General features: G+C 42.2%; 1 protein-coding gene across 1 annotated transcript; it reads right to left on the bottom strand.

Moving 5' to 3' along the window:
- Positions 1-1,344: 1,344 nt before the first annotated feature.
- On the bottom strand, positions 1,345-11,301 carry LOC125640443 (protein NDNF-like). The gene is made up of 4 exons (XM_048858957.2): positions 10,928-11,301; positions 8,538-8,730; positions 5,962-6,095; positions 1,345-4,101 (listed from the first exon to the last, which is right to left on the bottom strand). The coding sequence occupies exons 2-4, from the start codon at positions 8,720-8,722 to the stop codon at positions 2,750-2,752; spliced, it is 1,671 nt and encodes a 556-aa protein (XP_048714914.2). The 5' UTR covers positions 8,723-8,730; positions 10,928-11,301; the 3' UTR covers positions 1,345-2,749.
- Between the last annotated feature and the right edge of the window lie 1,466 nt (positions 11,302-12,767).

Below are 12,767 nucleotides of genomic sequence, written 5' to 3'. Positions count from 1 at the left end.
GACAATTACCTGATGAGTTCTTGATGGGCGCAGGTGGGGCTACAGGTCACCGAAGGAGAAGCCTTCCTAGGTATGTCTGCAGTTAAACACGGATGGCTGGCTCATGCCAGCTGACTCTGGTTGGCTGGTCATGGGCTGCAGGACTGCCAAATTGTGGTGTACATGTTCAGGCTGAGGCTGGAATCCAGGCACTGGGACCATTCCCACTTGCTGGGTCCCAGAGCTTGGGCTGCTGCCTGAGCCCGATTGTCTGCACCGCAGTCTTGCAGCCCCACAGCCCATGCTCTGTGAGGTCAAGTCAGCTGAGGCAGGTTAGCTGTGGTGTTTAATTGCACTGTAGACTTACCCGTAGGTCTGTGGCCCCTAAAGTTCTGTGTTGCTCAGAATCCCTAGATGTTTCCCTGCACAGTGCTTTAGGAGTGTAGGGCCATGATTCTTCAGCTGATCCCATAGAGGTGCCAGGGACCCTACCCTTCTTGCAGCAGGCAGGGGGGCTGGTATTGGCATTCATATTCAGGAACCACGAGGAAGCTGTTGGGCAAGTGCCTCTTGCCTACTCTTGAGTCTTGTCTTAAACTACATTAATTCTTCAGAGCTGCGACTGTTTCATACTCTGGGCTGTAAGTCAACCTAAGTTATGCTACTTCAGTTATGTAAGTTATGTACCTGAAGTCTATGTAACACAGGTTGACTTACACTGGTGTCTACACCACGCTGTGTCGATGAGAGATGCTCTCCCGCCAACTTCCATTTTGCTTTTCGGCAAACTGGAGTACAGAAGTTGATGGGAGAGCACACTGCCATCGACTTAGTGGGTCTTCGCCAGACCTGCTAAATAGACACCTCTGAACGGATCGCAGCAGCACCGATTTAGCCTTAAGTATAGACATGCCCTATATGTTTTTACAGCACTTAGCACAGTGGGGACCCAGTGCTGACTGGCACCTCTGAGCACTGTTAAAATATTAATAATAATAATTAACAAGTTGAAACCTTGATGCTCCAAAAATGTAAAGGAGGTTCTAGCGTGCACAATGTACAGTAAATACATGTGGAGTAGAATTACACGCTTATACCTTGCTTTGTGTAATTTTGGAAAAAAACAAATAAAGCAGATCCGTTTTCTTCAGAAATATCTGGGTCTGTTAATGTTTCACATTACTTCATATATGAAATCCAGATCTGCCCAGAGTCTGTGTTCAAAAATCTCTTCTGCAGGTAGATGACACTGAGAATAATTATTTATGAAGACTTTTTTTCCTAGGGGGATTTTTTTGTTAAAAATATTCCTCATACTTTGCCTTTTCCAAAATTTAAAACAGAATCAGAGACAATAAAAACACCTGTGCTTGTCAGGCTTTACTACAGACATACTACTTCATGCTACTCAACAGGAAAATCTCATTTTAAAAAAAGCAACACATTCTTTGAAATTGGCTGTGCTGGGGCTGGACAGAAGGAAGGAAAGAATTAGCCTATCACATTGAGTTGCCTGCATAGGATTGTGGGTGCGTGGGCACAGTGGTAAGGGCAATCAGAACATGAACTTGTGGGGAACTGATCTTCATGCAGTTCTGCACAGTGCTGGTGTTTGCCAGGGCCAGAAATTATGGGGTGGGGATTCGTGTATCCCATTGTAAGAGTAAAATAATACATGCAGTGAGATGTGTGGGTGTGGGGGGGTCAGCATGTGCGAATCTCTCTCTCTGGGGAGGAGGAAGGATGAGTGATAATGTTCTCAGCCCTCCCTGTCTTGCCGCAAGAAATATTTTATTTCTGAAGCTCCAAAGATGATGCACCCTTGTCTGTTCAGTGTATGTGTATGCATAGAATACATAAACCCAAACAGGAGTAGCAACGGACCTGAACTAGAACAGTTTGGATCAGAACGATCTTCCTTCTCCTTGAGCTTTCCTACTCAGGTCTTTTTCTATATGGGCAGAACCAGCAAACTGTATTCAAACATCCTCAACTTTGGGGAAATTCAGGTGCAATTCCCGGTCCAAACGTTGTGAGTCAGGTCCCTCTCTACACAAGAATAACTTCTCCACAGGAATGAATGCAAAGCAAATATGCCGGTAATTGTGACATGGTTGTTTGAGGAGCTGCTGTAGTCACAGTTGACCGGAATGTGAAGCAGCAGCAGCAGCTGGACACTCGATCCACCACTGTTCTCACCCTTGCCCCTTTGTGCGTGAGAGACGCTTTGCAACAATACCCATTCATTGTCCATTTGCCTCCACAAGCAAACCTCTGAGCTGGCAGGGATAGGTCAGTCTTCTCAGAGTAGTCATCCTGGTGGTATCGCTCAGTTCCTCATTGACAGTGACTGAGGTATGCAAAGTGAAAAAACAATGTTGGATTTTAAAGTAACAGTTCAATACTCCTTGAAAGGTATTTCACAATGTGAATTTGATTTCAGGTCCATTTTAGTTCATTCCACTCCAGACCGATTTCTTGCATGTCACAGGGTGAATCCATTGTTTCCAAGTTTCTCTATTTGTTTTAGTCTTGTTTTTGCTGTCAATGTGAGACAATTGAGAGAGAAGCTTATATTGGAAAAAAGATGCCAGAGTGAGCCTAATTTTCTAGACAGTGGAAAAGATTCTTTCCCCATAAATCTTGCAGCTTTAATAATTGTGTGTTATGCCCCAATACATTTTGAACTGCACAGAGCACTGGTGTTTATTGTGCATGTTTTTCATTTTTCTCCTTATTTATCTACCAGAAAACATTTATTGAAAAGCCCTCAACATTTTTTCCTGGTTTTCACAACTTTACTGTGATACCTGACTGGGATCCCAGAAGGTCCAGTTAGATAAACATCAAACAGGTAGGGAGTCCCTGCTTCCAATCCCTTGATGGTCTGTGTGGTGACTGCTCGTTGTAGATTTATATCATAGAAATATTTGCACAGCACTTTCTCAGACTTGTGTCTGGATTTGGGCCCTGAGCACCTGTCTGCACTCCTCAGCTCCATCCAAACTTGATCCTCTTTGATCCTTTTCTTGTACACACAGTACTTGCTCTGCTCTTGTGTTCCTAGCCAGGCAATGGTGACTGAATTGCAGGTCCTCAGTTTGCTGAAGGACTTGATTTTTAAGCTTTCTGGAAGAAGTGGGAAGAAAGGCTTATGAAAGTGAGAGGATACTTGAACTTTCACAGAAGAATTAATATGGTCCATGGACCTTAGCTGCACCAAATACGTGTCCAGCAGCTTTCCCTTCAGTGAGAAATGTCTGAAGCCTGCAATGTTTTCTGAGGCCAGTACTTTACCATTCCTTGCTATCTGAACCCATACTTGGCCACTACAAGATTGAAATGTGAACTGGATCTTCTTCTGTTTAGCTTGATACTGCAAGCTGTAGAATTTCTGCTTTTTCCCATCCAGGATTAAATGAATTACCTTCCCATCCTTCAGCTCAATAACTTTAGGCTCAGGTTCCTCCAGAGTTCTTGCAAATGTTCCAGTGTAGGCAGCACTTGCATTAGTGAGGAGGTTGACTACAAAAACATCAAAATAATATTGAGTGCTGGGTCTAAGGTTGGGCACTGTATAAGTATTCTTAGTGCCCATGCATATCTGCCTCACTTCCCCATTACTAACCCTGTTGATGATACTTAATTCACTATTGGACAATATCATCACCTGTTGATGGTCTAGAAGATATGGAAAGAGAGAAAGAGCTAGCACTGGTGGCGATTTCATACCGGAAGATCTGATAGCTGTCTCAGCTGCACATAAACTCTTGTAGTTGTGTTTTTCATTGACTAGAAGACAATACTGGATGTTTTCTTTGTGCTGCCAGACTGATGGGCTGTGTTTCCAAGCTAGAGTCACAGTTGCATGGCCAATACCAATAACATCTATGCGTGGATCCATTGGGAGTTCTGGATACAGATGCCCAGATGTTGTGTCAGTTGTTAAGTACACAGTAATGTGTGTGTCTCGTTCAGTTGATAGGAACTCCAGCATATAGAAAGCAGAATAGGAAGACATACCCATATAAGTCTCCACAGAATTTCCTTTATAGTTAAATATCATGGACACCAACTTCAGAATCTTCTGAGATTTTGTGGCTTCAAGAGTGTCATAATCACCTGCACATGAAAAGCAGACTCATCAAAAGCAGACCCAATTGTTTTTCTTTTCATATGCCACAACAATTCATCACTTAGCGTCTCAGTTTTATTATTCATATGCCAGAGAAATTCCTCTTGCTTCTAGCATTTTATGCTTTAGAGGCTATTCTTTTAATATTGCAAGAGAGAATTAATTTTTTCAAACAGACTATAATTAAACTCCCAATTGCAAATATTTTGTCCTATGTAGTACCGGATGTCATTGTAATATTCCACTTTGTCAGTGTTTCTTCCTGTACTATACTTTAGGACACGGACATTTTGTGCAGAACGAGTTTCCTTTAGTCTGATTTTGTGCCTTTCCCTGCCTTGTATGAACAAAAAAAGCCAGAGGCTTTGAAGGAATGCCCACTGAGCTAACTAGTCAAGTGCATCTCCTTGCTAATTAACATCTTATTTCTGGCAGCATCTAGCTTTTTTAATAATTAAAAAAATGTGATTTTTTTAAACCTATGAAATGATTCTGGAAATTATAAAAGATAATTAAGTTTTCTTTTAGCTTGAGGGAAACATCGCTCTAGATTATTCTATGCCTATTGCCCTTGTACATGATATTCCCAGGGAACTAGAATCTGACCCAGATTCTTCCGGGGTGAAAGTAAGTCTAGGGACTTACTGGTACGGGGCTGGGGCCGGCTCTGGCCCCTGGAAGGGGCGGGGCCTTGGGTGGAAGGGGCGGGGCTGGGGGAGGTCAGAGGCAGCCCCGGCCCACCCTGTACCAGCAAGGGCCTCCTTCCCCTTCCCCGAGGTAACAGCGGCAGCCGGGGGCTCTGGCAGAACTTTAAAGGGCCCAGGGCGGTAGCAGCGGTTGGAGCCCTGGGCCCTTTAAATCGTCCCCGGAGCCTGCCGGAGCCCTGGGGAAGCGGTAGCGGGGCTCCGGGGATGATTTAAAGGGCCAAGGGCTCGGCCGCTGCTACCGCCCCGGGGCCTTTAAATCGCTGTCCCAGCCCTGCCACCACTACCCCAGGGGTCCAGCAGTGGGGCTCTGGCATCAATTTAAAGGGCCGGGGGCTCCAGCTGCTGCTAGGAGCTCCAGACCCTTTAAATTGCACCTGGGGAAGCTGATCCACCGTGGTACCAGCTTACTTTCACCTCTGGATTCTTCCCTCTGTTGCACATTGTCATGAAGAGCAGAAAAGAGGAAATACCAGCCCAAGAGGTCTGAGACACAAAGAAGAGTGTGATACAGCTCTGTCAAGTGCACTTCCCTCCCTCCCTAGTGATCTTATGGAATACTCTCCATATGAACATTGTGTAGTTAGGGTCCCTTGGGTTTTGGGGAGGGTTCTAGTTGTTAATAGTGGAAGTGGGGAGTAGCCACTCTATTTTCCATGCTCCCCTGGCAGCCTGACAGATATCCAGGTAAGATTCCAGGTTAACAAAGCTCATTGCACTGTTAACTCCTAACCTCAGCTGCTCTTACGCTTCCGAAAGAATACGAGCACATGGCTATGGTGGAGGGAACAAGGGCCAGCACCCTTGTCTCTGGCCATAAACTTGTCCTTGCATTACACTACCCTGAGAAGAGAATATGTCAGAAACTGAATTTTATTTTGCAGGACTCTATTGAAGTCAATGGCAAAAAAAAACATTTATTCCAATAGGGCCAGGATTTCACCCATGGAGTTTTGGGTCATATTTTTCCAAACCCACAGGTAAGTCCACAGGAAGGGAGATTTGGACCTATAACTTCAAGTTTGCCCAGGCCATTTTTGTTGGTGGTGAGATTTCCTAGGTTGCTGGCACTTCTTATGAATGGGCTACTTTCTGTCCTGCACTGATCAGACAGATTTCAGATTTCTTCCATTTAGCTCTTACCACGTGCTGCTTTTCCAAGGAAATTTGTTGATGCCTTATGTACCAGTATACTCCATTCAATGGGAACATCACAGGGTGTCACTGTTACTGTGAAAGGAGCAGGGGCTCTGTCTTCTTCCAGAATGAAACAGTACCTGAAAATTGGATAAAAATGTACTGAAGGCATTAAGAAACGGTCATACTGCAGAATCCCAGCAGATAAAGTAATTAGTCATTCAGATTGAAGATCTAAAAACTACATTCCACTGTAGGTAATAACAATTCAACTATTAGGTACATTAAAGCAATAGCCTAGAGAGAGCTCTAAATTTTCTTATGTAAAAAGAATACATACTGTGTTTCTTTCTACTCCACATAGGTTTTCTTGAATATTGTCCATTTATTACTGGGTAGATGTATTCCACAATACTGACTTTTTAGACTCTATATGACAAGTAAATACTATGGTATAATAGAATTAGGAAAGTGACTTCTATTAGAGCTCCCTTCCCAGGCTAACACTGGGGAAATAAGCATGTGTTTTACCAAAATCTGATACCCAGGTGTCTTGCTTAGAGCAACCAACAATGGGTTCTGTAAGAATAATATAGTATGTGAGCATCACTCTGTCTTCCAAAGGTCTGAGATTAAGAGGATCCATTTCATACCTAGTCCTACTTGTTCTTGATTGGCGGTGTGAGGATGCTACTCCTCAACTCTCCATCCCAACACGCCACTAGTCTCTCTAGTTGCAATGAGTCTATTCTGCTCATGTGGAGGCTTATACACAGCTTGAAGACATCCATGAGAGCTACTCAATACAACATTTATATGGGCCATGAATGCCCCCCCATGCATATGGAAAGTAGCTCCTACTCAATGCCGCAAAATTGATGATTATACAGAGATTCAATTTCTTAACTCTTCCCTTCTGCCTAATGAGTCTTTGCTTATTGGTGGAAATGCACTTGAGTAGCACCACAAATGTACTTGCCACTCTGCTAGCATACTGAATCCTCCCTGGAATCATTAACCTAATCTAACAAGAGTTCAGTTTCACATATTTACTTTGAAAATTTGGCCCACTGTATCACTGGTACAAAGTGACATCGGTTCCTGACTGATTTCAGTAAAGCCTGATCTCCAGCTTTGCTACTTTGCTCTTTGGCTGCTCAGTCTCTCAGTGGACTGAGTATGGCCAAAAAGACAGATGTACTCTATTAGATTAGAGTACAATAAAATATAAGTAATTCTAGTTTTGTACTCATTGGTGAGATGTTATGGACACATAAGGTCACCTCAGAGAGTTTTTACATGTTTTCGGGTTATTGCTACTGGGCCAGAATTAAAGTTGTTTGGGTGACCACTGAGTATTTCCATATTTTTCAAAGTTTTGGCTTCTTTTAATTTAAACCTGGGCTCTGAATTTTCTGGTTTTATGTTTGGTCTTTGGAAAACCATAAGGTTCTTGTGAGCCTTTCAGTGCTTATAATTAAGTGCGTACTTCAAGCCTTTATTCTAGATGAACCAAGTTTAAAAAAATTAATCTGGAAATTAATATGTTCCTGTTAAACTACATGCTATAAACCCCTCTTTCTCTTAGATTTCAATTTCTATGTCCCTTTAACAAGGAGAATTCTTCGGTTCATTCTTGTAGTCATCATTTCGTTATATAACCACATGTGCAATGTCCTGTTTTCTTCCTTCACAGTGCCCATCAGGACTGAGCCATCTGGCTCACCCTCTGCTCTTTAACTATTCTGCAGGAATATATATCAGATCTATTGACACTAATAATGTTGGTTAGTGTCCAAATTGTATTTTGGATTAATCTTGGTAAAGGGCATCTCTTTCCAGATATCTGAGGTAGGCGTAAGGTACCAGACACTTTAATACACACACATACAGATTTGACTACATGCAAAATTCACAGGCATTTTGGGAAGTCCAGGTTAACCTTCAATGGAATTTCCATATTAAAAATTCTTTGGATCTATGCAAGCTTTAGTACTGCTCACCAAATACACAACTAAGCATGCAGTATATCTGAAAGCTGATTTTCAGTTTTAAAGTATACCCTTATTGTAATGATTTGGGTCGTTAATTTATTGAGGAAAAATATTTGCAGTTGACTTTGGCCTGAGGCTTTGGTGCTCCTACGGTTTTGTTGGTCAACTGATTAAGATATCACCTGGATATGCAGCAATAGTTATTCACTTTTGGAGCCTAATGTAAACTCAGCAGTAATTGCATCAATTAAGAGGTCTGCCAGATAGCCAAATAGGGAAAAATCTTACAATAAATATACGTAGCCGAAATCTACCTTAAAAAAATCACTCCAGATTCTAGTTAAGTTTTTCAACTAAGAAGGCAAAAAAAGAAAGAGAAGGCTGGAGGGAGATATTGGAAGAGACTTTCAAGGGACAGCAATATTGCATTGCTTGGCTCAGGGTATTAAAGGCAGCACTGCCAGGGCATTGCAGGTAGGGAGTGTACAGCAATTATCTCCTTGATATTAGTAGTAGCAAGTCTGCATGTGCCAGAGGGCAGGAAATGAAAGAACATATGCGAATTTGTATTGAATGATTTGCTCCTACCTTTTAGGTATATCCTTCAACAGGTGGACTGTGGTTTCCTTACCATCTGCAAGAATCAGGGAATGATTACAGTTGAAGAGATCACTCTTGAAGCTGTGTTGGGAACTGGTGGGCACCTTTACAGAATGACACAAACACATGGCCACGAGAAGATGGAAAGGCAGGTAAATCCAGAATCTGAACATCTTCAGCACTACAAGATGGGGTAATAAAAGGTTAGAGGTTGTTACCATTGAGGAAAACAAAACAAAACAAAATCAAAACAAAAGCCTCTCTTTTCGTGTACCTCTCGTTGTGCTTTGCCAATAATCATTATTGTCACAAATGGTAAAAAATCAGGGTACTGCAGAATGCTGCTAATCTGCACTTTGCTAACTCATTTATATTCACAGAGAAATGTTTCTGTCTCGCCCCAGTTCTCAGCAAAGATTAAAAAGCAGAAGCTGTAGTAAGGTCTCATATTACCAAATATATGAAGAATTATCATCAAAAACAGCTGACAAATGAATAGACAAAATACATTCGAAGACATCTTATCCTGGCTTATTTATTGCCTTAGTTCACTTGGTAATTTTACAGATCCAGTAACTTGCAAGGAGTCTCCCAGTCACAGATTATTGCTAATCTATTGTATTCCTAATGCTGCTGCCACCTGTGTTTTTTGTAATTCTATTTTTATTTCATACTGACTGTAAGTTCATCAGGATTTCAGGTGTGTGCACAGAAAACAAATAATATAAAAGGGAAAAGAGTATATGGAGAAGAAAGTGGTAGACCCCAGGTGAGAGACATTGTGTTGGGATTTAGTAGATTTTAAATTCTGTGTGTCTTTTATTTAGAGGAAGCCTGTACTCTAATGCAACGATTGGAGAAATAGTTCTGAAATTCCAGCACTTTATATCTTCTTTCTTCCAGCATTTCTCCTCAGCAGGTGTACTTGAGGATGTTTCCAGTCGATCTCTGTAGTCTCTCGGTTTAAAACTAATGCTAGTTTGCCCATATCCCTCTGATTCAGACTTTTTAAATGTCATATTTTCCCCTTTGCTGAGACACTTTATTATCTGCAGGGAATATGGACAAGGAGCGTCTGAGGCTTAGGCAGTTCCAGCAAGGGGTCTGTGAGAATGCAGATGCTGTTAAAAATGGGACACCACATCTGTGTTGTACAGAGTTACACAAATAAAAGGGCTAAGTAAGCACGGGAACTTTTTGCAGTGTATTATTGTATTAGATTGCTCATTATCCTCACAGTATTATTCCATCTGCCTCACATTAATCTAAGGAGAGAGCGAGAGAGAGAGAAGTGCTGGACCTGAGAGAAGGGAAGAAGGACAAATCACTTCAAAAATTGATGTGAAATGTAGGGCAGTGCTTTAGTAGGCAGGGGGTGCTCTGTGAGCAGTATCTCTTTTTGAAAAAAGATAACCTCTTGAAACTTATAAGCACTAGGAAGGAGTAAAGACATCAGCAAATGTGATTGTCAGCCAGTAAAAGAGTGTATTAAAGAAAAATAATCCGTGACATGATGAATCCATGATTTATAATCTGTACAGTTTTTTGTGACTGGCATTTTCCTTTTGTAGCCTGTGTTAAGAAGAACTCAGAAAGTGAAAAAGTCTTCAGCTTAGCTGAGCTACTACTCATGAACAAACAATAATATTTATAAATGGAGCAGAGTTTTAATATTTCTTGGTCCTGTACATTTAAGTATAGTTCTGAATCTATTTGCAGATTATCATGTGGAAAACTTGTTTTCATTGGTGATTTCCAAAATAACTAGTATGACTCACAGGCTATGCTACAACAGAACATCCTATTTAACATCTTAATAGTGTTAAAAATTCCCCTTCCATTCCACTTTGAAAATGTGTTGGTAACATTTAAAACACCCGACGAATAAAATATAGAACTATGCTACTAGGTGTAGCAAGTGTTGAGAAGATTATTCTTCCTCTTGATTACTTGCGTAAATCCCTTTACAATAAAGCTTTTCCTCTGATGGTAATGTTTCTCTGTCACTTTTGCCATTCTTTTGTTCTAACTATAGCTTATTAGCTCTGGAATTAAACCCTGGAAGTATTTTTCTTTACCTTTTAATAAGGCATCCAAACTGCCCAGCACTTCAGAGTTTTCACTCTTGCTGCTGTTTAAATGGCATTTTGCAAACATTCACAGAGTGTCTGCAGTTTGTTTGTTTTTTTGTCTAGGAAAGAAAAAAACAAACAAGCAAACAAATAAACAAATACCATACATAATCAGCTTATCCTTAATAGAACATCATCCTAAAGGCTGACTTCTCTTGATTACACAGACAACATACTCTCAGATTCTTGGAGACACCTTTCACAAAAACAAACAAAACGAAAACTTAAAAAAAAAACTGCTCTTACCTATTGTGTTTATAGACAGATGCTCCTCAGACCACTCTTATTTGCGAAGCAAAATAAAACAAAACATAGACTTTTCAGAGCTCTGTGGATAGATGAAAACCAAAACTGTGAAACCAGTTTAACAGGACAGAACTGATTTTTCCATATGGCTCCCACATAGACATTAACTAAAATGCCTGCAGTCTTTCAAAAAGGGAGGGTTTTTGTGTTTTTTGGTAACCTGTGTAATTTTGAAATCTTCAAAGTCTAAGTTGTTGTTTCATTTCTCAGATGTCTTCTGAGAAAGAAAGTGCATGCATGTATTCTCCCTCAGACAGTGAGACCTCATTCTTTGCACAAGGTGTCAGCCAGACTGTTAGAGCAGCCTAATCCTACCGGTGGCTGGCCAGAGATTGGGTCTTTGACAGAAATGCATGGAGAGGAGGAGGGGGTGAGATACACAGAGAAAGGGAGTGTGAACATTTAACTCCTTTTATTCCACAGTATTAGCCAGCTATGGGGCACAGCTATCTCTGCATGAAACGTATAGTGTAGTATTAATGGCTCTGTGATTCTTCTAAACAGCCTCTTGAGTATTCCCATCAATTCATATTCATAATCTCATTCAAACTGAAGGCATCCCTTGAAATTGGAGGTGGAATGTGGAGTTTCTTAGACCTGCAATATCCCCAGCACTGGAGAAGTTCCATATTCTTTCAGATGTATTGAATTTCTTTATTTTTTTATGGCCCAAAGGATGCCTAGTCACACAGAAAAGGAAGTGAGAAAAGTTATAAGGAAGGGACTGCTCTGAAATTTTTAAAACCAGTCTGGAAAGAACAATTCTGGGCAGAGCTGTGCAGCTTTTTTGGATTCCTGAAACTGTGTGGGAAAGAAACTCTAGAAGTCTATGGGTTAACTGTGGCTGGGATGCCAGGGGAGAAAAGGTGCAGGGGAAAAAATTCATACAGGACACAAAAAAATTGCTTTTGCTGTTGGGACTAGATATCATGTGCAGTGATACTCTGTGGTCCCACCAGGCATGGTCCATTTGCACGAGGCCAGAGGCATGGCCAGGTCCCCTGCCTGCTTGTACTTGTTGGCATCTGTCAGCAGACATTGAGGGGAGTGCTCTCTTTTGTGAGGATATATGTACTTGTCACGGGGCGACAACTCACCGCTGCGGCACCTCCTGCTGGTTGTCCAGGGAATTAGCTCTTTTCAGCCAGGAGCACCCTCTGCCAGTTGGTGTCTCACCTGCCGCTGGTCCTGTGCTCCTCCCGGAACCCGGTGCCCTTCTAAATCAGCGTTCTGCCCTGCAGTCTCTACCACTCATCATCAGCAAGGGGGGTTGGACCAGCTGCCTCTGTCTAGGTCTAGGCTGCTCCTCTGCAGCATTAGTATCCTTTCATGGGCCTTTACCTCGGCCTAGGGCTCTGCTAGGCTGGAGCTCCCCAGCTCCCTCTGCCTTGCCTTGCCTTGCCTTGCCTTGCCTTGCCTTGCCTTGCCTTGCCTTGCCTTGCCTTGCCACATCCTCCTCTCCTCATGTAGCTAGAGAGAATGCTTGTCTCAGCTCCTGGCTAACAGCCCTCTTATAGAGCCAGCTGTGGCCTGATTGGGGCGTGGCACCACCTGTGGCTACTTCCCCCAATCAGCCTAGCTTTGCTCTGGCTACAGCCCTCTCCTAGGGCTGTTTTAAGACCTTCGAGGCATGGTGGGGTGACCACCCCGCCACAGTACTGTTTCTTAAAATCAGTGAAGGAAGTCAGGCAGTAGGAAGCAGGATTAGGTTTTAGGATGGAGCTATGTAGTAAAGCAGAGGGAGAGAGAGAAGTTTTAGGGAGAATACGGTTTTCCTTAT

Source organism: Caretta caretta, chromosome 7 (assembly GCF_965140235.1).
Source record: "Caretta caretta isolate rCarCar2 chromosome 7, rCarCar1.hap1, whole genome shotgun sequence".
Taxonomy (NCBI): domain Eukaryota; kingdom Metazoa; phylum Chordata; order Testudines; family Cheloniidae; genus Caretta; species Caretta caretta.
Note: the sequence above shows the minus strand (reverse complement) of the source record. Positions and strands in the feature narration are given on the sequence as shown.

Coding starts and splice junctions, on each gene's coding strand:
- LOC125640443 (XM_048858957.2), bottom strand. CDS start 8,722: ATGTTCAGATTCTGGATTTACCTGCCTTTCCATCTTCTCGTGGCCATG. Junction 6,096..8,537: donor TTGAAGGATATACCTAAAAG/GTAGGAGCAAAT, acceptor TCCAATTTTCAG/GTACTGTTTCATTCTGGAAG. Junction 4,102..5,961: donor CCTTGGAAAAGCAGCACGTG/GTAAGAGCTAAA, acceptor TTTCATGTGCAG/GTGATTATGACACTCTTGAA.